This window comes from Acipenser ruthenus, chromosome 26 (assembly GCF_902713425.1).
Source record: "Acipenser ruthenus chromosome 26, fAciRut3.2 maternal haplotype, whole genome shotgun sequence".
Taxonomy (NCBI): domain Eukaryota; kingdom Metazoa; phylum Chordata; class Actinopteri; order Acipenseriformes; family Acipenseridae; genus Acipenser; species Acipenser ruthenus.
Genome location: NC_081214.1, coordinates 2357870 through 2382845, shown reverse-complemented (window position 1 = coordinate 2382845; position 24976 = coordinate 2357870). Strand labels below are relative to the sequence as shown.

Below are 24976 nucleotides of genomic sequence, written 5' to 3'. Positions count from 1 at the left end.
AACTTAAAATGAACTGAGCTCAAAATGAACAGCACACAGATCATATTAGGGTTACAGCTCAGGTGGACCAAAGTGCAGTGAGATGCATTTCCTCCAGTCGCGGTTGATGATGATGATGACGATGATGATGATGACGACGATGATAGGTAAACCACATGTAAAGGAGTGAGGGGTTACAGGGCTGCGACGCCCCCGCCATGGTGTGAGAGATGTGAAAGTGTCTGAAGGTGGTAAGAATGACGATTTCGATAACCCTTTGCCTCCTTTTCACTATACGTGTGTGTCTGTCTGTCTGTCTGTCTGTCTGTCTGTCTGTCTGTGTGTGTGTGGGGGGGGGGGGAAGAGATCTAGACACAGAAACATCAGTATCATTTTCAAGCTGCAAGGGCTTTCAGAAAACAAAATAAAAAGCTGACGCAAGTCAAAGTGCAAGCGCACCGGAGCTGGGTCCACTTGAGCTGGACTGGCACGGTAGCTGAGCCCCGCACTGTGCCGCCCCCCGTGTGTTCACTCACCCCTGCTCTGCGCGTTGTGCACTGCGAACATGTTGATGGTGATGAGCTGCAGCATGCGCGTGTTCCCGATGAGGGAGGGGCTGTGCTGCAGGAGGGCGCGGAACTCCTGAAGGACCCGAGCCGCCACCACTGGGAACGTCTCCATCCTGCCCGACGGAAAAATAATAAAAGAAAAGGTAATTCTGGTGCTCAACCTAGCATTGTTTATTTTTTTGTTTTTTTTATTTATTATTATTATTTATTTTATTTAACACAAGCTTAAAGTAATTGCCATAACTTTTTTTTTAGCAATTGTACATTTGGTAAATTTTAGCAGAGCAGATATGGACAGATTCCTTACAAACAACGTATATACAATAAAGCACACATGTAAGCGCACAGTTCTTCCAGTGCCATACCGTACATACGAGAGGGCTTAAAAATGCAATTACTGCCACATAAAATGAAGGAGACCTTTGAACCAGGAGCGAGAGCAGACTCGGTGGAGGCGCACTTACCCGATCTTTGTGAAGAGCTTCCCGTGAGCGTGGAGGAAACTCAGGATGAAGCGCTTATTGAGCTGCAGACAGAGAGAGAGACAGAGAGACAGCGTGAATGAGTGAGAAGGGAGGACATTATATTGCACCCTTTGTGCCAGACTGCCACAGATCAAGATCACAAAATTATTTCTTATTCTTTTATTTACTGAGCACATTATTTTACTCTATTGTGTAGGAGGTCCAATTAGCAGTAACTCCCCACCGTAGAATGAAAAGGTACGTGGGCGTCCTCCCATCCGATCCCAATCGCCTCTTTACACCCGGTATACCACAGTGAATGTGAGCTACCATCCCCTGGAGGGCAAAGACCAGCCCTGCAGGTGTCCGCTTGAGCTCACCAGGTGCCTGGCCAGTAGGGTCCGCTGTAGCGCAGTGAGGTTAGCCATCAAGGAACAGCAGGACTATACAGGGATGGAAATAAGACTCCTAATGCATAGCAACCCATTCCAGGTTTTACTACGAGCTTGATTAGCTACAGTACAAGCTTAGGTCTGTTTTATTAATCTCACAGAAAAAACAGGATTAAACTGCTATGCAACGGGAGTCTTATTTCCATTCCTGTGGTTAGCTAAATACGAATGCAGGTAATAAATTCTGGCTGAGATAAACTAAATTCCTGGTTATTTCATACATTATTCTTCAAAAATCTCTCATTGTGAGCGCCAGGATACTCCTGTAACAGAGGTGCTGAATCTCATTGTGTTAAATATTCAGATTCAATACAGCTCACTCTCCAAGATTCCTCCGCAGAACTCCACAGGGAGAGAGGTGCTGGAACCAAAAATGGGAATTTTTAGTTGGAAAGGCACATTCTGCCCTCTGCTGGTGCGAGATCACAACTACACACGGAATAACCTTTTTTAATAAATAGGTTTCGGTACAGTATTTTGCAGCCTTGCGTTTGTCAAACGCAGAGGAAAAACTAAAATATCTGCACACAAGCGGGTTTAGGAGGGTTAAACTGAAAGAACCCTCTCCCAAAAAAACTATTCACATCTGAATCCCATTAAAACACCTGACTGTCATCTTTCCCACCAGGAACACCTTCAAGGTTTTCATTCAGAACCCACTACATAGGAACCGTTTCTTGAAATAGTACTTTCTGAAAATGTAATTATTTCCAAGTTACAGGAGAGCAGTTAAGGGCAGGTTTTAAAACCACACCATTGTAGCCTCCTAGTTCGTAAGAGGCATTACAAGTTAGTACAGCAGTTCCAGTCTGGACAGGTGCCTTGGCTTGGACATACTTGCAAACATGATGGATTTCAAAAGGCTTGTCCTTAAAACAATTAAAGAAATGCAATAAATAAAAGCATGCCGGTTTCCTCCAACGATCACAGCAGCTGTTACCTGCATATAACCTGACAAGCTGCAGTGATACCTCATCATCCATCGACTGCAGTTCAATTACGCATGTATTTACCATTCCAGCTTTACTCTTATTTTTAACCACTTTTGATGACCCCATTTGTTTGAAAAAAATCCTGTATTTAGGATGTTTCTGTATTTGTACCTGTGATTATTATTGCTGGGTTATATATATATATATATATATATATATATATATATATAATAAATAGAATAAACATGTTAGTGTAAACATGTTGAATGTAATTGTAATTAGTGCAGCATAATTGTAACTGTAATTGAATAAAATATAATTGTAATTGACTCGAGGTCTGCCGACAGCCAGGATAATGTTCCAGGTTTAACTTGTTAAATGTGTTCATTTCACTCAAGAGCTTCATTCGGTGCCGCAACAGGTAAACAGAAATTACAGTACTGAAATCAAGGAGTCCCCCCTCAGAGTCATTATTAGTCAGAAAATGTCAAACAAAGTTCACATAGAAGTTGTGATGGGAATAAGAAGATCTTCAATGCAATGACACGCTGTCATGGAGCATTTATTCCAGGGCAAGAATTATTTTGGTAATTGTTAAAGAACTAGATAGAAACAGCTACGATGAGTGGTTACAGCAACACACCAAGTTACAATATTTTATTATTATTAAATAAAAACAAAACAAAAAAAAATGAGCAAAGTTTTCACTAGAGCAACACTGGCCCATCTTTGTAGCATTGCCAGTTTTATTGTGCAAATTGCCCACTTGAGTACAGCGCTTTGATAAAGAGAGGCATCTGTGATCTACTTCACAGAACAAAATGTTCTTGCAAGGGAAAGAAAAACATTTCAAAACTTCAGTATAAATAAACATCTCGGAGCGTGAATCAAAGAAAGGGAGCTTGGCGGTTTATAACCTAGTCGTGTAACATGAACAGTTTGTGAAGAGTAGCATGCCCAGGCGCCAGAACAAAAGATTTGTGGCTGCAAAACTTCAGTCTTCTCACAATGCCTATTCAACTCCAATGAACTGAACTCTGCCACTTTCCATGTCTATTCAACTCCAATGAACTGAACTCTGCCACTTTCCATGTCTATTCAACTCCAATGAACTGAACTCTGCCACTTTCCATGACTATTCAACTCCAATGAACTGAACTCTGCCACTTTCCATGACTATTCAACTCCAATGAACTGAACTCTGCCACTGTCCATGTCTATTCAACTCCAATGAACTGAACTCTGCCACTTTCCATGACTATTCAACTCCAATGAACTGAACTCTGCCACTTTCCATGTCTATTCAACTCCAATGAACTGAACTCTGCCACTTTCCATGTCTATTCAACTCCAATGAACTGAACTCTGCCACTTTCCATGCCTATTCAACTCCAATGAACTGAACTCTGCCACTTTCCATGCCTATTCAACTCCAATGAACTGAACTCTGCCACTTTCCATGACTATTCAACTCCAATGAACTGAACTCTGCCACTTTCCATGTCTATTCAACTCCAATGAACTGAACTCTGCCACTTTCCATGACTATTCAACTCCAATGAACTGAACTCTGCCACTGTCCATGTCTATTCAACTCCAATGAACTGAACTCTGCCACTTTCCATGACTATTCAACTTCAATGAACTGAACTCTGCCACTTTCCATGTCTATCCAACTCCAATGAACTGAACTCTGCCACTGTCCATGCCTATTCAACTCCAATGAACTGAACTCTGCCACTTTCCATGACTATTCAACTCCAATGAACTGAACTCTGCCACTTTCCATGACTATTCAACTTCAATTAACTGAACTCTGCCACTTTCCATGACTATTCAACTCCAATGAACTGAACTCTGCCACTTTCCATGTCTATCCAACTCCAATGAACTGAACTCTGCCACTTTCCATGTCTATTCAACTCCAATGAACTGAACTCTGCCACTTTCCATGCCTATTCAACTCCAATGAACTGAACTCTGCCACTTTCCATGTCTATTCAACTCCAATGAACTGAACTCTGCCACTTTCCATGTCTATTCAACTCCAATGAACTGAACTCTGCCACTTTCCATGACTATTCAACTCCAATGAACTGAACTCTGCCACTTTCCATGCCTATTCAACTCCAATGAACTGAACTCTGCCACTTTCCATGCCTATTGAACTCCAATGAACTGAACTCTGCCACTTTCCATGTCTATTCAACTCCAATGAACTGAACTCTGCCACTTTCCATGTCTATTCAACTCCAATGAACTGAACTCTGCCACTTTCCATGACTATTCAACTCCAATGAACTGAACTCTGCCACTTTCCATGACTATTCAACTCCAATGAACTGAACTCTGCCACTGTCCATGTCTATTCAACTCCAATGAACTGAACTCTGCCACTTTCCATGACTATTCAACTCCAATGAACTGAACTCTGCCACTTTCCATGTCTATTCAACTCCAATGAACTGAACTCTGCCACTTTCCATGTCTATTCAACTCCAATGAACTGAACTCTGCCACTTTCCATGTCTATTCAACTCCAATGAACTGAACTCTGCCACTTTCCATGCCTATTCAACTCCAATGAACTGAACTCTGCCACTTTCCATGACTATTCAACTCCAATGAACTGAACTCTGCCACTTTCCATGTCTATTCAACTCCAATGAACTGAACTCTGCCACTTTCCATGACTATTCAACTCCAATGAACTGAACTCTGCCACTGTCCATGTCTATTCAACTCCAATGAACTGAACTCTGCCACTTTCCATGACTATTCAACTTCAATGAACTGAACTCTGCCACTTTCCATGTCTATCCAACTCCAATGAACTGAACTCTGCCACTGTCCATGCCTATTCAACTCCAATGAACTGAACTCTGCCACTTTCCATGACTATTCAACTCCAATGAACTGAACTCTGCCACTTTCCATGACTATTCAACTTCAATTAACTGAACTCTGCCACTTTCCATGACTATTCAACTCCAATGAACTGAACTCTGCCACTTTCCATGTCTATCCAACTCCAATGAACTGAACTCTGCCACTTTCCATGTCTATTCAACTCCAATGAACTGAACTCTGCCACTTTCCATGCCTATTCAACTCCAATGAACTGAACTCTGCCACTTTCCATGTCTATTCAACTCCAATGAACTGAACTCTGCCACTTTCCATGTCTATTCAACTCCAATGAACTGAACTCTGCCACTTTCCATGACTATTCAACTCCAATGAACTGAACTCTGCCACTTTCCATGCCTATTCAACTCCAATGAACTGAACTCTGCCACTTTCCATGCCTATTGAACTCCAATGAACTGAACTCTGCCACTTTCCATGTCTATTCAACTCCAATGAACTGAACTCTGCCACTTTCCATGTCTATTCAACTCCAATGAACTGAACTCTGCCACTTTCCATGTCTATCCAACTCCAATGAACTGAACTCTGCCACTTTCCATGTCTATTCAACTCCAATGAACTGAACTCTGCCACTTTCCATGTCTATCCAACTCCAATGAACTGAACTCTGCCACTTTCCATGTCTATTCAACTCCAATGAACTGAACTCTGCCACTTTCCATGCCTATTCAACTCCAATGAACTGAACTCTGCCACTTTCCATGCCTATTCAACTCCAATGAACTGAACTCTGCCACTTTCCATGTCTATTCAACTCCAATGAACTGAACTCTGCCACTTTCCATGCCTATTCAACTCCAATGAACTGAACTCTGCCACTTTCCATGTCTATTCAACTCCAATGAACTGAACTCTGCCACTTTCCATGTCTATTCAACTCCAATGAACTGAACTCTGCCACTTTCCATGACTATTCAACTCCAATGAACTGAACTCTGCCACTTTCCATGACTATTCAACTTCAATTAACTGAACTCTGCCACTTTCCATGTCTATCCAACTCCAATTAACTGAACTCTGCCACTGTCCATGTCTATCCAACTCCAATGAACTGAACTCTGCCACTGTCCATGTCTATTCAACTCCAATTAACTGAACTCTGCCACTTTCCATGTCTATTCAACTCCAATTAACTGAACTCTGCCACTTTTCGTACCACACTGAAGTAATCTCATCCCAACCAAAAACACAATAACGTGTCAACTGCAAATCGCACGTTTTCAACCACATCAAAAGATACCTTGTTATAACATCTAAATAAATATAAAACGACGTTGGAAAAACAAAAATAAAATGCAGCTTTTGATTGTGGTTCTGTGACGGGTAGCTCAATACCTCTAGTACTTTGCGCAAACACAGAAATGTACTTTTTAACTACAGTTAGCCATACACGCACGTAATATGCAGTTCTGTATTAAAAAAAACTCCTATAGCGTGCGGCTGTAGCTGTTTTGTTTATGGCCACTTCTTTACTGACCACGCAGGCCCCTTGTGGTCAACAGTACCTTTTGAAGCAGTGCTGGGAAACTGGCTGGGTGAACGTGCGCGTGTGTGAATCAGCGCAATCACATGCCGAGAACAGCACCTCACCAGCGAGTTTTTTTTTATAGACGCTGCGTACCGTAAGAGAAATAGCTTACGAGATTGATGCTTTGTAAACAAAGTATAAAAAGGATATGCGAGGCAATATCTAGTGAACAGCTATTAAGGATTCAGTTTCTTTTTGCATTGCAGGCAATCCTGCCAATGACGACAATGGCTCTTACCTCTTTAGACAATTTAGTCCGGGTAAATACGTCAATGGCGGGCAATTGGAACAGAGGAGAAACTCCTACACCAAGTTTGCCTAAACACGTCTATTTACTGTAAATGACCACTCTCAGCTTCCCTGAAGAAAGTAAGAGGCCGGTAATCATTTAGGAATGGACAAGTCTCCCCTTCGGGAGGATTGAAGCCCTGGCTGCCATGTCTGGCTGCTCCCTGCTGTCAGCGTTACCTGTTTGCAGTCTCTTGTCCACAGGATCCACTTGGAGACCCCAGCAAGGCCCAGACCTCCGCAGCTGATGTGCAGCTGATCTCAACTTCTGCTCTGAGGCACAGCGGTGGTGAACCACAGTGGAAAAAAAAACAACCAAAAACAGGTCACACTGTTTCCAGATGACAGTGCGCAACGGACCTGCCACTGGCACATCGTCACGTAGGACCCTTGAACCACTGCTGCTTTCAATCTCACCTCAGTGATGACCCACCGTTATGCTCATTCTTTAGCTAAAGAAATGAGAACTGCTAACAGACGGCTGCTCAAGTGAGAAGAGGTGGCCCTTCTCAATAACGATGAGCCAGCCAATTCAATACACTGAACTTAGTTACATAGGGGCCAGCAAATTCAATATAGTATTAGTATAGAGAACTCAGTACTGGGGAGAGTCAACCACTTCAAGGCTAGTATAGGCAAGTGCCTGAGCAAATTATAGAAAGTATAGAGAATTCACTGCTTTACGGGAGGGTATGAAGCCTTGAAATTCAATACACTACCATGCAATGATGCTTGAAGATCATTTCAGATCTACCCAATTAAGGAATCTGAATAACAAACAGTTATCATAAAATGATTACTAATAAGTTTAAAAGGTCTTGTACATGTTAAGCTTTTCAAACTGCTTTTGTTCAAGTGATCACAAAAACACCCAGAGGAACACGCAGCACTACGGTAACACATGAGAGACACAAATAACTGGATTCAGCACATTCAGACATCTAGCAAAGAACTGCCTCAAACCATTTAAAAAAAAATAAAAAAATCCTCAAAGATAACAATTCGAGATGGCTTATCTGGGGATCAGATTACAACACAGGTAGAGTAAACTCGGCCAACACCTCAAACTGCTCATTAAAATGAAACACGAACAGCTTCATCTCGCGTCACAGAAGGCTGTTACAGCGACAGAAACATAACCGAGTGTGCAGTTTCAGCTTGGACTGTGAAGGAGTCCGGTCCTGGGAAATGTCTCTCTGGTAGTGGTGCAACATGTTGTGGCCTCAATGCAAGTGGGTTAAAAAGAAGAAATAAGTCATTGTGGTGGATAGTCATCTAGACACGTTCTCCAGGTCATTTGAAGGTTATGATGTTTTTTCATCGCGTGATATATCTCTGAAGTTACGGAAGTGCAGGGCTTTTGAACTCTCAATACAAAAAAAAAAAAAAAAAAAAACCTCTTGCTTGCTCATATGTTGCAGAAGCTTTTCATAGTAAATACTGCATGTTGGCAACAAGGGACCTAGATAGGGCAGGCCTCCTTTTCTTCAGGGATGGAAATAAGACTCCTGTTGCACAGCAGTTTCACCCATTCCAGGTTTTAATATGTGCTTGATCAGCGCCAGCGAACCGGTAACAAGTTCAGGTGTGTCTTATTAAACTCCAGGACTAGATCAAACTGCTATGCAGTGGGAGTCTTACTTCCATCCTGATATCTATGCCCATTCTTGTTATTTTTCAGTATAAGACACAAACTACTTAATTATTTATCCTAGGAGGAGCCTTTCTGTAAAGTTACTTAGTGCAGAAAGATTTATTTTCATGAGAATAGTGAAGGAAGCCATTCATGAGAGGTACAAGCGCCTGCTGCCTCATACTGAGTGAAACGTACTTCACCTATATAACTTCAGTACAGTTTTTACAGTTTTATTTCATTTTAGATGTGCCTAAACTATGCTGAACGTCTAAGAGAGACCAGATAGGAAAACTCTTTTATTATTGTAATGCATCGTTCTGGGTATGAGTGAAATATTTAAAAATCGCCCTTCTAGGTAGACTTTAACCACAAAAAATAATAAAAAAAAACATTTCTGAGAAAGGTAACACCCGTTTCTGGACTAAACGAAGAACAGGGAGGGCTTTTTTTGCGGTTTTTTGTTTCTTGTTTTCTTTTTTTTGTTGCTCGTTCCAGAAAAAAAAAAAACTAGCAAGAAATCATACTCTTGAGTTGAAAAAAACTGTTCTGCAATAAACCTATAAAGATGTCAAACTCTGCATGGGCTGGGCATGCTGCAAACTGAACAGGTTTTTTTTCAGTTTTGCGGCGCAGGTATCTCTGGTGCCGAGGTGCGTTTGGGGTTAGGGTTACTGACGTGCAGGAAAGGGCTCTGCAGGAGTAGCTGCTTAATAACTTTTCTTCATCTTCCCACAGCCCTCGCTATCAACTGGGGTCTATTCTCAGACTACTAGGACTACGACTACTGCTGCAGCCATGGCCAAAAGTGGAGCAGCACTTAGAACTTTAGGTTTGAGACAATTAAAATAAAATAATTTTATATATCACATAATTCAAATCTTTTACTTAACATCATGTAATCAAAGAAACTACAACACGATACTTCAAAAGTCTACCGGATTTTGAAATGTCACGTTTTTCAATTTGTGTCTTGAAAACCTTGTTAACGTAACATTATTCAGCAGGTTTCTTTAGTTTAGTTAATTTAGTTCTTTAGTTTATTCTATAGGGTGATGCAAAACTTTTGGCCACAGCTCTACTACAATTTCTACTACTGGGATTCAAATCAAAATAAAATAGTGCTGCTGCTTTATAAGCAGCGTTAGGACTTTGACAATGAATTGCACATCTATAATCTATAAGGGGTCATGCAAATGTGTTGCACAGCTTTAGATGGCAAATGCAAAACTTTTAATGTTCAAGGATAAGCAATGTCTTAAGATTTTTGTGGTTTTATAACATATTTTTTGTTGCTTTTACTTTAGTGATGGTGTTTGCTTCTGCTTACTGTGCCGTCATACGGTTTATGAGAATTACAACAAAAAGTGTCATACTACGGTATTAGCTTTATAGACTGATTTACAAGAATCCTGGTAGGTATGTTAGAACTGTATCTTTAGAATTGTTTTTCTAAGCCTTGTGATAAAACAAGGGGAAAAAAAAAGATTCAGACAGAAGATTTGATGATTTTGCAAAAAAAAAAAAAAAATCTGTCGTGAAAAAAATGTGAAGGGTGTAAGAAGCAGATTGATGAGTACTTTTTTAAAGTGTGGTTTTTACTTCATCCTCTGCACGCATGTCAAGGAATTCCCCTGCACTGCAGAGAGAAATCACACCGAATGCATTCGATTTAACAGGAGTCTTACTTCCATCCCTGCATACAAACAGGACACCTTTGAGAATATAGGACAGTGCAGAATCAGCAGTCATTTCAACCAATGACAATAACTAACAATGCAAGAGCCCTCTTTAAAGTGGAAGGGATGTTTAAACAGCCCCCTTCCCTCCCCTTGCATGGAAACACTGGCAGATTAAAGAGGAGGCGCGGGGGTAGAGGAGGGGGGTGGTTTGCTGAACTGAAACACACCATTTCAGCACCACAAGTCGAGCTCGTAGCTACATACCCTGACCCCGAGGTCAACTAACCACCATGGTGGTTTATTTATAACCCACGGCACTCATTTCAAGATGTGAGGCTGGTTTTGTGTGCTCTGTCTGGGGAGGAAGCCGAGAGTGCCAGGGTGCAGTTCATGGGTTGGTTAAACCAAATAAACCACATTCCCACCGTCGGGCTGCCTGCGACGTGACTGGAGCCATGCAGCAGCAGCAGCCAGCGCACACACAGAAGCAGCGAGTCAACCGCCGCTGCTCAGCAACTGACAACGAGAGCGAAACAGAAAGTGGTGAGCTCGCCCACCCCCCCCGAGAAAGAGAGCAGGGCGGGTTAAAAGTGCTTCATTTTTTGGAATTTATTTTTTAGTATTCAGGTTTTTTTTTGTTGTTGTTTTTAATCTCGGTACAGGATCGTCACTCGACTAGGACTTGTGGGTGGGTTTTTCTTTCTCTCTTTTTTAATCTTTCTTGCTCATTTTCTTTCATTCTTTTATGTTTGTCCTTCCACACTGCAGCCTAGACCCTAACCACTGAGCTACTCAAACTGCAGCCTGGCACGCTAACCAATGAGCTACTCAAACCCACTGCTTTCCACACTGCAGCCAAGAGCTTTGTCACATTCTCTGACCACTAAACTACTCAAACTAACTATTAACACATCTGCCCAGCAGATTGACCACATTTGGAATTTTTTTTTTTTTTTGAGAGGATAAAATCAGCCTGTATTTATGCTGCGTTGGTGGGATGTTTTTTTTTCATTTTCTTAATTTTAAAAGATGTTAGCATTTTTCCGCAGCTATATTTCCTGTTTACAAATACCGGTATGCAGTATTTGCTTTTTGTTTTATTTTTCATGAATTGCTATTACTGGCCATACTAACTTAATCCTAGCTACCTAAACATTATCCCAGTAGAAGAGCTTCCGACTTGAGGCATCGGTCTGGGTACAGACCAAATTCACCACATATTATACCCTAACACTGTAAAAACAAACACAAAAAAAATGAAAAGCATATAAAAAAGAAGATATTTATGACAAACAGGGGCGATTAATAAGATGGTTGGAGTCTGTGGACCATACTGTTGGAGGGCTGCATTTACTGTGAAACACCCAATTTAAAAAGTTTTCAAAATGAGAACAGCGCCCCCTCGTGCTGCTTGAAAGGATAGCGCTTCACATGATCATCCATCGTCACGGTGTAACATTGTAACGGAGAGAAGGATGAAAGCGGAAACAGGGCCACATCGTTCGACAGTCTTCTAAATACAGGCTTGTGTCAAATCAATACTGTTAAACATGTTCTGCCATCTGGACCAGCAGGCTGATTGGGAATTATACTTGTTCTGCTTCGTACAGGGAAAAGGGAATTAAGCCAAGGTCAGAGTTAAATGGCCTGGGTACTGGGAGTAGTATATGTGTCTCTGTGTCTGAACGAACTTCACTAACAAGTGCTGAAGTCATGAAGTCTGCGATGGCCTGTGGAGCGCTTGTGTAGTCAACTCCTAAAGTCTGTGTGCGCTCACGTCACTGCGGCTGAGTGTATGGCTGTGTGTGTCAGTGTGCTTGTGGTAATGTGTCACTGTGTGTAGGTGTATATATACACACATATACTCACGTCACTGCGGCCGAGGGTATGGCTGTGTGTGTGTGTGCGTCTGTGTGTAGGTGTATATATACACACATATGCTCACGTCACTGCGGCTGAGAGTATGGCTGTGTGTGTGCGTCTGTGTCTGTGTCTATGTCTTGACACACCTGTTTGTGCTGCCTCTGATTAAGGATTGCTACGGATTCATCTTCCCTGCCGGTGTGAACGGCAGCGTGTAAGAGCATCGGGAAAGGACACCGGCTGATCTGGGTGTTTCTGTGTTATTTTATTAGTTAGTTAGTATTTGAAATGTTTCATATTCTTCTTTTGCTTTTATATGTCTGCTGTGTCTTTTCATCTGTCATTTCTCTCTGCATCCTCACTTTTCATTTTTTATTTTTCCTTCTTATGCAATCAAGACGGTCGTCATAGCAGCAATGCGTGCATGCGAATGTTAGTTTAATTTAAGAGGCGTATTATTATTTTTTTTAATATATTTTGAAATAGAACTGGGAGAAGATGTATTTTATTTGATCTAAATATATCTTTTTTGTACAGTACACAGTCATTACAGAACTGTGGAGGTGTGGAGGCTTCTGATCCCGGATTGAGGTTGTCTTTTGGAGTGATGTTGTTTTGGGGGAGGTGAGGTTGCTGCTGTCTTGGGTTAGTTATCTGATGCTCGATCACATTCCCTTCTGTAAATGTTACTTTATTTGTATTATTTTCTTTTTCTGTTTCTGTGTTTGTCCCGGGACTGCCAATGAAAATGAGCTCACAGCTAAATCTGGCTGCAATACATCTTATGACATGTCATAAATGTTAAAAACTGAACGTTGTCCCCGTCAAATAAATACATACATTAAAAAAAAATTAAAAAGTAATACAAAATTAAAATGTCAGTGTTTTGTGTGTGTGTGTTTGTGTTAGTGTCAGTGTGTTTGTGTTAATGTGTCAGCGTGTGTATATGAATGTGTCAGCGTGTGTATATTAATGTGTCAGTGTGTGTATATTCACATACTCACGTCACTGGGGATGAGGTGGCTCAGCTCACTGTCTTGCTCAGACTCTTTGCCGGACTCGCTGCCCGCTCTGGACTGGCCTTTCCTGGCCGGTCGAACCCAGATCTCCACTCGAGCCGCGTCGTCCCCGAGAGTGGACCTGCCTCCCCCTCCTGCTCCCCCCCGGCCCCTGGGCCCTGCACTGCACTCGGAGACTTCCTCCCGCTCTCGCTGCTGCTGCTGCTGCCTGCGCCGCTCCATCTGGTCCGCCTGCAGAGACAGAGAGCAGAGAAGTGTCTTATATCACAACCAATAAAAAAACACCGTAACGCTGTCCAGAAACACACTGCAGCATTCTGCAGTACAGCCTACAGTGCTACCTCTGTATCTGACTTGCACATCAAAAAGCATTTAAACAGTGAATTAGTAAAGGACCCTTATACAGGAATGCACGGTCAACGTGGCCGAACCAAATGAGTGACTTACTGAATGGTCCAGGATTAGTGCGAATCAGGGTCTGTAACACCTGTGTTTTCTTTGGACATTACAATAGTATCTTTTAGTACGAGGCGAGTCATGTATAATCATGTTATGATTTCAAATCTAAGAAAGCCACCCAATCAGAAGCCCCCCGGTACTCCCCCCATCCCGTCCCCACCAGCAGGGTGCGCTGTCCCCCTAGTCAAGCTCACCTTGCGCTTGGTCTCCTCGAACAGACTCATCAGGCTCTCTTTGGCAGTCAGGATGGGGTTACTGGCAGCCAGGCTGCGCATGTAGTAATACACTGCATCCAGCTTCCGCTTCTGTGAGAGAGGGAGAGAGGGATGGGTCACTGCGGGGAGCACTCCTAACACTAAGAGGGAGTCACTTGTTAAATAAAACATATTTTCTTTTATGTTATTTGGTTCATTATTATTCTTCTTGTTTACTACTTCTGTTGCACTAGCGGGAAGCGCAACAGTAGCCTGACTTAAGAAAAAAAAGTTTCCTTCATGGGGCTGAGAACCGCATTATTTTCATGCTTTTAAAAGCACATCATTATTTTTACAGCTGGTGCTCTGTGGTCCGATTGCCCATCTGAAATGCTCACGAGAAGACAGTCTCGACTATACAAATGAATCTTTGCTAAGTGAGGTGCAGAGCAGACGGAAGTTGCAGCAGCCTCCACACGGAGGCGCTCTCTCACCGTGTAGATAGCCAGCAGTGCAAGCTGGTTGTACGGGCGTCCGTTTTTGGGAGCGATCTGCTGCGCCTTCAGGTACCAGCTGGAGAGGAGAGAAAAAAAAAAAAAAGAGAGAACCATGAAACAAGGCGAGACTAAGACTGCTCTTCAAAGCTGTGCGCTCGTTTTACCTGCTCCGAGATTTCTTTACCATCTATTCTCCAAACCCAAATGAACCTAGCAGAGGGAGGGGAGGTCAATCCCTGGAACAGCACATCAGACCATGCTCATTGAGATCCCTTCACTGACCGGTGTTCTCGATCGTGAGATCTGAATGAACCGATCATTGGAACAGCACAGACAGACAGTCCTGGTTTCCAGTGGGGGGTTCCCTGTAGTTACCTGCGTGCTTTCCCGTAGTTGGCTGTGTCGTTGGCCTGCTCTCGGTACCTGGCAATGTCTCCCTGGCAGATCATGCACCTCTGGGCACTGATCAGCGCGTACTTCACCTGTAGGCAACAAGCAAATTCACTGGGAGAAAAAACAGAGTGTGTTCAGGACTCTGCTGTAGCAGTTTTTGTTTTTCCGTTTTAAATTGTGTTCAGAGCACTGACAGTATTGAATCGTTGTTATGCATTTCAGAACTGTTACTGGTGACAGATTTGCAGGCACTTGAGGTTTCTGATCATAAGTAAAATGCACAGAAGTTTAAACTATAAAAGAATGTAAACTATAAAATAATGTACCAGTAAAAAGGCACCCATGGATATTTCTTTCTATAGTTACAGTTTATAGCATTACAATTGAACATGATTATAGCTCAGAGTCTTGCCCAGACTAAACCCCTGTCCCTCCCTTGCATGTGACACTGTTGTCCCTGGCTCAGCACTGTGGAGTGAGGCGTGTGACACTGTTGCCCCTGGCTCAGCACTGTGGAGAGAGGCGTGTGACACTGTTGCCCCTGGCTCAGCACTGTGGAGAGAGGCGTGTGACACTGTTGCCCCTGGCTCAGCACTGTGGAGAGAGGCGTGTGACACTGTTGCCCCTGGCTCAGCACTGTGGAGAGAGGCGTGTCACACTGTTGCCCCTGGCTCAGCACTGTGGAGAGAGGCGTGTCACACTGTTGCCCCTGGCTCAGCACTGTGGAGTGAGGCGTGTGACACTGTTGCCCCTGGCTCAGCACTGTGGAGTGAGGCGTGTGACACTGTTGCCCCTGGCTCAGCACAGTGGAGAGAGGCGTGTCACACTGTTGCCTGTGGCTCAGCACTGTGGAGAGAGGCGTGTCACACTGTTGCCCCTGGCTCAGCACTGTGGAGAGAGGCGTGTCACACTGTTGCCCCTGGCTCAGCACTGTGGAGAGAGGCGTGTCACACTGTTGCCTGTGGCTCAGCACTGTGGAGAGAGGCGTGTCACACTGTTGCCCCTGGCTCAGCACTGTGGAGAGAGGCGTGTGACACTGTTGCCCCTGGCTCAGCACTGTGGAGTGAGGCGTGTGACACTGTTGCCCCTGGCTCAGCACTGTGGAGTGAGGCGTGTGACACTGTTGCCCCTGGCTCAGCACTGTGGAGAGAGGCGTGTCACACTGTTGCCCCTGGCTCAGCACTGTGGAGAGAGGCGTGTCACACTGTTGCCTGTGGCTCAGCACTGTGGAGTGAGGCGTGTGACACTGTTGCCTGTGGCTCAGCACTGTGGAGAGAGGCGTGTCACACTGTTGCCTGTGGCTCAGCACTGTGGAGAGAGGCGTGTCACACTGTTGCCTGTGGCTCAGCACTGTGGAGTGAGGCGCGTGTTCAGGCAATGTTCTCACCGTCTTGCGCAGGGGTCGGCTGCGAATCGCCATCCCATCCATGTAATCCTCCAGCTTGAACTGGAACACGGCCTGCAGCTTCATCAGGAGGGAGTCGAAGAACGCAGCTCCCTGGAAAACAGACACCGGAGAGGGACAGGGAGGGAAGGAGGTGTACTGGGTTAATAGAGATCTGCTGCCACCTGGTGGAGAATTAAACACATCGCAGCAGAATTACATTTTGTTATGTAATGAAAGAGTCATGGGGCTGGCTGTGTAAAACACCTGAAGTATTAAGTTGAACACTTGATGATAGATTTTCCCTTTCTGCAACATCCTTACTTACACTCAAAGAACACTTAAGGGGAAAGCTAAATAGCAATGTAACAACGTGTTTGCAACTGGCCATAGAACTGTTACCTACACACAGATTACAAGAACATATGAAGCACTTACTAAAACTTAGTAAAATCTCCTTTGTTGAAAAGCTTGCTTAAAATACTTGCACAAACCTACAGATACACACAAATGAATATGGGGCAGACCCTCACACACACCTTTTAAGAAACAATTCAGAAACACATGCAGTCACATTGTACACGCACGCACACACAGACAGACACACATACAGACAATACCTCGTCAAGCAGTGTGAGCAGCATGGCTCTGATCTGATGGCCGGTCTCCGAGGCTGGGTCTTTCAGCATCTGCCTGAACTTCTCTATCACCTGGTAGAAAGCGTTCTTCCACAGAGCCTGGTCCAGATTATGAGTGTCCGAATACTCGAGATCGCTCAGGATCACACGCTCGTACACAGAGAGAAGCTCAGCCCTGACAAAGAGACAGAGACAGACAGCAGGGTCAGCCGACAAGCCAATGCAACCCCCTCCTTCACAGTTTAACCCTCGTCTATACTGGGTACAGCTGCACGTGGGATTCTTCCATGACTTCAAAAGGGCCAATTCGCATTTACATTTTATATATTTTTTTTACAGTGACCTTGTCAAGTCCCAATCACACGACACAAAACGAGCTTTCGATTTATAAGGAGATATAAGAAACCGAGTCAAGCAAATGCTTAGACGTGTTCCTTCCTCAGTGTGTGCATGACTTGTCTAAATAGTTTCTTAAGAGTTGTATCGCCTTATAAAATCAGACTAGAAAGCTCATTTTATGTTGTGCGATTGAGATTTGACACTGTTTTGAAAAGGTTGCTGTAAAAAATAAATGCAAATTCCAATGGGGTTTCAAGAAGCGTTGGAGTCAGTTCCTTTTTTTCAATTCCAATTCCTATTCCTTATTTTTTAAAACAATTCCTATTCCAACTCCCATTCCTTTTTAATCAAGGCATTCCTTTAAAGGAATTGGAATTGATTTTAAAAAGAAATTGGAATTGGAAAAAAAAAGAGGAATTGACTCCAGCCCTGGTTTCCAGCATCACAAACAAAAACCTTACCGATGACTGGATCTCACTAAAAACAGACCTGAGCTGTGCCATCCTGTCGAGCCCCTCTGGGCTGAGCCGGTCCCGGGACAGCAGGTTGCTGAGCTGCAGCTCCTGCTTGTCTGCTATCCGGAGCAGCTTGATCAGCTCCTGCTGCTGCATCCCCTTGGCCTGGAGCTCAGCCTCCTCCGGGGTGAGGGGGCTGGAGATGTATCCGTGCTGCTGCAGAGAGGAAGGGGCCGCTCCGACACCAGGGTACCCTGCGTAGTAGCCAGGAGCAGCAGGGGGGCACACCCCATTAGTGCCTTGGATCTGATAGGGTAGCTGGTAAGGGTAGGGGTACCGGGGGGCGGTGGTGGGCTGGTAATAGTAAGGGTTGTCCGAGTTCTGAAACTTGTAGTAACAAGAAGCGACTGCCTGTTGAGCGGCGGCGCGGTAGCCTTGAAAGGCTTCCTCCTGGTGGGCAGGGGGGCTGCCTGTGGTTTCGTCATCTGTGTCTAAGAAGTGAAGCTGAGGCTGGGAGTATACTGCTTGCTGCAAGTGTAGGTGCTGCTGTAGGCCAAGGTGCTGCTGCTGCTGCTGCTGCTGCTGGCCCTTTAATAAAGCTGGCTTCTGCTCTGGATTGTTGGGATCCCACAGCCTTCTGGTAGCCCCGCCCCGGCCCTGTCCCCTGGCTCCCCGGCTTCCAACCAGGAGGCGTGACCCCGACTCAGGGGGTGCAGTCAGGTCTGTGTGGGCGGGGAGTATGAGGATGCCCCTCCCTCTCCCTCTGGGCTCGTCTCTCCTCTTCTGCTCCGCGCTGTTCGCGGTGGTGACCAGAGAATTACTTTCCCTGTCGAAGCTCACCCTTAAGATGCCGCCTGCCCTTCTATCGCTGCTGCTGCTGCTTCCTCCCCCTCTCCTTCTGTTATTACTAGACCTATCTGGGCTCCACCCTTCACCCTCTCTCTCCTCTCTGTCCTCTTGTTCGAAGTCATCGTAAGAGTCCGTGGATGAAATGCTGGCCTGTTTTTTGGGAGCCCGGGCCCTCTCTCTCCTGTCGCCTCCCCCAGCTGTAACGGCAGAACGGGATGTTCCACTAACCCTCCCTCCTCTGTCCCTGGCTCCCTGCTGCTGGTGCTGCTTTCTCCTGCTCTCCCCGACTCTCGCAGACCCCCCTCCGTTCCCAGGCCCATCGAAACTGGTACCGCTGCTGGCCGAGCTGGTACTGTAGGTCCGATTGCGGCGCTTGTCTGATTTGGAGTAGCGCTTCGATGAGACACCACCGCCCTGCTGAGCCTTGCTCCCTCCCTCACATGCTTCCCCCTCCCTCTCTACCACCTTCCCCCTCTCCCGCTCCAGACCGCTCTTCTTTCTTGACTCGTCTCCTTCCCTTTCCCTAGCCCTCTCCCTCTCTCCGCTACCTCTTCCTCCTCCTCCTCCTCCTCCTCTGGTCCTCCTTGCCCCCTTCTCTTTCCTCCCTTGAGCTCCCTCTCCCCCTGCTTTGTTTCTCCTGCCCTCGCTCCCCGCCTTCTTTCTCCCTCCCTCGCCCTCCTCCCCGAAGGCTGGACGACTGACACCCTCGGAAATGTTCATCCCCTCTGTTTTCCTGATTAAGGTCTCAGTAGAGTCCTTGGCAGCCCCTCCCGCCTTGCTAACCCCTGGATTTTTGTTGTCAGTAGTTTCCTTGTCGGCTGCAGGTTCTTTGCTAACCCCAGTCTCCTTGCTCAAGGTCAGGTCTTTGCTAACCCCAGTCTCCTTGCTCAAGGTCAGGTCTTTGCTAACCCCCGTCTCTTTGCTAGTCTCCTTGCTCACGGTCAGGTCTTTGCTAACCCCAGTCTCTTTGCTAGTCTCCTTGCTCACGGTCAGGTCTTTGCTAACCCCAGTCTCTTTGCTAGTCTCCTTGCTCACGGTCAGGTCTTTGCTAACCCCAGTCTCTTTGCTGGTCTCCTTGCTCACGGTCAGGTCTTTGCTAACCCCCGTCTCTTTGCTAGTCTCCTTGCTCACGGTCAGGTCTTTGCTAACCCCAGTCTCTTTGCTAGTCTCCTTGCTCACGGTCAGGTCTTTGCTAACCCCAGTCTCTTTGCTCGGACGCGCTGGCTGCTGCAGACGGCGGCCCCCGGGCTGGTAGATCTGCCGGTCCGGTTTGCGGGTTTTGCGTGCCTGTTTTGGGGACCCCGCAGGAGCAGCAGCAGCGACGGAGGCTGAGCTGTCCCGAGCTGGTATTTCGGGGGTCCTTGCGGTCCCCGTGGTTTCAGCAGCGTGGGCTGCCTCTGGCCCTGTCCCCCGCTCCTCCTCCTCCTCCTCCTCCTCTCGTGGGCAGTGCTCCGGCCGCCCGTCCCCCTCGCTACTCCCTGAGGTCTCTCTGCGGGGTCGGAGCCTCGACATGCCGGGCTGGTAGAGCCGCAGGTCCGGCCGCTTCCCATCCCGGCGCTGCTGACCGTCACACTGGTCCTTTCCGCTGTCTGGCAGGGAGGAAAGACAAGAAGAGAGAGAGAGGGAGGGATGGGAGTTATGGCTGGTTCATGCTTCAATTATAATACCTGAGGGTGGTTTTATTTGATTTCTTGTCTTGCTAGGTGTGCAACTGTCTGATGATCTTAAAGGAAAGTGTTGAATTGTCAGCCGGTGGTGGCAAGACTGAACCAGCCTTTATGCCTGGGCTGGGTTAATACAATACAATGCAATGCAGTTTGCTTTCATATAGCGCTCTTCATGCACAGCATCCCAGAGCACTTCACAATAAAACCCCCCAAAAGGCACTGGCCAATCAATCCAGCTGAGAAATCAGCTCATTTGATTGAAAAGATTCCAGTGTGCCAGCATGCCCGACAGAACTCGGGACGCAGCTCCAGAGGCAGGGAGCAGAGCAACTGAAGGCTCTGGCCCCTCCTGATTGGAGACGAGTTCTAGGAGCTTCCAAAAGTTCAGCGTTCACTGATCTCAAGTGCACAAGACTAGGAGCATAAGCTGCCAACAGTTCCTGTAAATATAAAAACCACAAACCATGAAGGGTCTTATGAGTAGTAAGCAGAATTAATGGTTTAAGCAGGGTTAGAAACTAACAATATTGTGCTACTAGTCAAGGACTAGTACCTTCTGAAACTTGCTAGTCCTTATGTGAAGTGCCTAAGTTGGAATCAACAACAACAGTTGGGGTCCCTAAAAATAGGCTTATATATTGCTAAAAAAATAAAGTTATAAATTTAGATTTACATTTTTTTAACACAAGACTGAACATGAGAGTATATGTGTACATGTGTTTTAAGTACTCGCCCATAGGACTACTGAGACACAGACATCAGCTAGTCCTCATCAGATTTAAGCTTTTAGCACAGCGTCAACAGTGTGAAATTTATAGGACTGACCCTAATTTTGTGTGCAGATCTTTCTGATGAAATAAAACATGCTCACATTTTAGGACTGGCACAATAGTAAACGTATAAAAGGTCAATGCATTAAATATTGAAAATTGCTGGGAAAAAAAATCTCCTATCATGCGTTTGCATCTTCCATATGTCCCCATATTAAGACTGTGCTTGAAAGGGTTCAAAGATGCCCTATGATACATGTGCAGGTCACTGATTGCAGTATTAATTCACCAGCAGCGTGGCGATTCAGCTGCTATCAGAACGCCATACAGCAGAGTGGGTTAAGGTATTACCAACCAACCGGGTTTGGATTAGCAGGTCTTCAGTACAGTGCAATACAAGTTATTCATAACAACATGAAAATAAATTACTCATACCTGTTGTCTTATTAGCAAACTTTCTTATCACGCTCCTTCTGTTTATGACAATCTGCAAACTAAAGGGCACAGCAATAACAATGCCACTTAGGTCAACTTTGTTAAGCTTCGTGGGCGAGATCATTGAGATTTCTCTTGTCAGTGTCCCTGTCTTTCTCTTTCCTGCCCTCTCACAATCCCTGACTCATAGCACAGGCAGCTCGGCCGGGGACATGCGTACAGACTGAGTAAGCACATCACAGCAGCAGAGTGACGTCCAGACATGAGCAAACACACCCACCTACCTGCCTACCTACCCCTTCCGACGCCTCCACTCTCAAACACAAAGTCATTATCCTCTTATTGATGAGCTTTTACAGATGACCCTTATAGCGTGTATGACTCGTGGCACAGCCTCAGGTTCCAGCGTGTCTTGCACTTTACAGTGAATCAGACTGCTCTTCCTTTCTGTCTGGCTCGGATGACATACGCTACTTCGATTTGTTCATCATTTATATAACAGGTTTGTCTTTAGGCTTTTTTTTTTACCTAGTTCAGCTGATATTCTTGAAAATAATTTAGCAGAACCACAATTCAGTGGAAATACATTCCATGGAAATGCAAACAGAAATGTCTATTTTTATCCCTGAAACACGTTTTCAATGTATTTCACATCTATCATTGTTATCCACGTACAGGGAATATGAAGTGTATAAAATGCTGTAAAAAAAATAAATAATACTTGGTGTAACAAAACTGTGTCACTAAATTTTTTTAAATGTTTCTGTGTGTTTTAGAATCAGCACACACACTGAAACGAGAGACTTCCTTCACTGGACAGACACATATCTTACACATGCACAGTTTGCTGTTTACATGGTAGATTACAATTTAACATATACAATTATTATTGTTCTATGCATTTCAAATTTGACATTGACTTTCATGTAAAGAATAAACAATATTGGCTGCAATCTATATCAACACTGCAAAATCATATGTTAAAATAATAATAATAATCTGTGTATGATTATTAAAATACACAACGAACAATACAGTCTCTTAAGCAGCCAGTGTTAGTGTACTGGACAGGGGCTCTGCCTGCAGTCAGGGTGTTTACATTTGCAATGAAATAAAACCCACTCACCCCCCAGTTTAGGGTTTATTTAAACATTCTGCAGTGCTGGAAATAAGACTCCTATTGCATCGCAGTTTCACTCATTCCAGGTTTTACTACGAGCTTGATTGGCCACAGCTCTAGGTACCAAGCTCAGGCGTGTCTGATTAAACTCGCAATGAATCAAACTGCTATGCAATTCACATCCCTGTTCTGGTATAAATTATATTATTGTATGCCCCACTACTGGAAAGAATTTGATGTAAACACAAAGGTGTACTTCCATACGTTCAACAGCTTGCACCTTGCCGAATAGGATTGTTTTTTATTTGATACAAAAAGCTACTTTCGCGAATTCAGCTCATCGCGGTTTCGTCTGTTATTATTTTTTCCCGGCTTGTTTTGTAGCCCCCGGCGTGCACGTCACTTTGACGAGATTATTATCTCAACACTGTCTCTCCGGTTCTGTTCCTGAGCTGTGCCGGTATATTAATGCTTCAGTACGGTTACATAAAGAGAGAGGCGCTCATCAAATCGCAGTGCACACAGTGGAGTGAAGCCCTGCTCTGACCGTTACTGGGAGTAACTGGAATCAAACAGAGATAAATTAGGCGCGGGCCGCTCAGTCTTACAGTTGCATTTCGGGGACAACCGCTAATCCAGGTCGATACATTTAAGCCACTAAGCGCTCTACAGTACTGCCCGTTCAAACGTCACACGGACATTTAATTAAAAATATACCTGCGGGAGGTTAGTGAGCGTACTTCTGTGACAGAATAACTTTGTTTTTACACAGGTGGCGGGGACGATATTAACAACGCATTTGTCCTATTTGCCGCCTTTTGACTTCAGTACCAGTCAGCTTTCGGTTTTGAATTATTTATCTACAGCGGTTTGAAGTGTAAATAAAGCGGGGGCAGTTTTTAACACCCGTTTTATGTCTCCCCCGGCGTGGGTCAAATGTTTATTTCACCCGGACAGTCACAACAACAGTGCGGGGTTTAAAGGGGGGGGGGTCTTGAAAACGGGGTAACGGAACATGACCTCCCTAAACCTGACCGCTCCCCTGAGCTCTGCCCCCTCTGCGTCACGCTCACCTGGCGGCTCCCCGGCTCGCAGGCTCTGGTCCCGGCTAGTCCCGGGAGCGGCGCCCCGTAGTTCCGCGGCTGAAATTCGGACCCTCTCTAGTTCCTCCGCCATCTTCATCTCCATCAACACAAACACACGGTGGCTCGGCGGGCTCAAAACTCCACGCGAGCCGCCACTGGCAACAGCCCAATCGAGAAATGCGTTTTGAAAATCCTGCTGCACCGCCAGCACCGCAGATTGAGGTAGGAGGAGGAGCAGCACTCGTCGTCAGACACGGTCCTACAAAAAGATGAAAGTCATCGTGTTGTCTTTTAAATCTGTACTAAATGTCAGTCGATTTCCATTAGGCTTACTCTGACTCGGTCATAGTTTGTTGTGTGGACTCTTGACCGGAGGGTTGTGGGTTCAATCCCAGATGGGGGACACTGCTGCTGTACCCTTGAGCAAGGTACTTTACCTAGATTGCTCCAGTAAAAACCCAACTGTATAAATGGGTAATTGTATGTAAAAAAAATAATGTGATATCTTGTAACAATTGTAAGTCGCCCTGGATAAGGGCGTCTGCTAAGAAACAAATAATAATAATAATAATAATAATAATAATAATAATAATAATAATAATAATAATAATAGCTGTAATAATTATGTTTACCGTATAAAGAAAAAATGACGATACTGTTTATTTCATCCCGCTTGTGTCTCCAGAAAGTTTAGTAGCTCTTCTACGAAAACTACTACATAACCTGTAGCAGGAGCAATTCATAAAAATAACTATAAATGAGAGGGGCGGACTTCTGAGCTTCTCAGAGTGCAGCCTTGAGCGTTAGAATAGTATTGCATTACATGGAAACCGCCGCCAGAGGGCGAAAGGCATACCCATTCTCCTGTCCTGTTACAAGATGTTAAAATATGATATTCTGAAATGTAAGGCTTGTATGAAATACACAGATAAATACAGTCATCACGTCATCATCCTCCGGAACTTTTCTTTTGAAGGACGTCTTGTTTATAACAACAGCTTCTTTACAGCGCTGCTTTTTTCCATCCAGAGGAAGAAGGGCTTGTATCCGAAACGTCCGGATATAAATCTTTTTTTTTTTAAATCAATTATTCACATCTGTGTGTACCTGCGTTACCTTTTAGATTTTGCACCTCGTGGTTTTAAGATGAGATCAATAAATATCCATATATAAAGTATGAATAGAACACTTAACGATGATATAGTTTCAAGGTGTCAAGCTGAAAGGTGAAGTGATTGTCATTGTTTAGCTGTGGTGAGTCTCTCACTGCTTCCAGTTAAATGAAGGCTGCATTCACCGTTCACGTGTGTGTGCTTGTCTGTGTGTTTCATTGTGCGTTTCTGAATGTGTC

The 24976-nt window shown here is 44.7% G+C and overlaps 1 protein-coding gene across 1 annotated transcript in view; it reads right to left on the bottom strand.

The window, feature by feature from the left end:
- smg6 (SMG6 nonsense mediated mRNA decay factor) overlaps nt 1-23979 on the bottom strand; it is a 71074-nt gene extending 47095 nt beyond the window's left edge. The window contains exons 1-10 of the mRNA XM_059001575.1: nt 23614-23979; nt 17734-20137; nt 16888-17080; nt 16271-16381; nt 14866-14972; nt 14488-14566; nt 13994-14104; nt 13326-13571; nt 1013-1074; nt 516-661 (exon numbers count right to left, since the gene is read on the bottom strand). Of these exons, the coding sequence (XP_058857558.1) occupies nt 516-661; nt 1013-1074; nt 13326-13571; nt 13994-14104; nt 14488-14566; nt 14866-14972; nt 16271-16381; nt 16888-17080; nt 17734-20137; nt 23614-23728 (3574 nt within the window). The 5' untranslated portion in view covers nt 23729-23979. The remainder of the gene's footprint in view (nt 1-515; nt 662-1012; nt 1075-13325; nt 13572-13993; nt 14105-14487; nt 14567-14865; nt 14973-16270; nt 16382-16887; nt 17081-17733; nt 20138-23613) is intronic.
- Nucleotides 23980-24976: the final 997 nt, after the last annotated feature.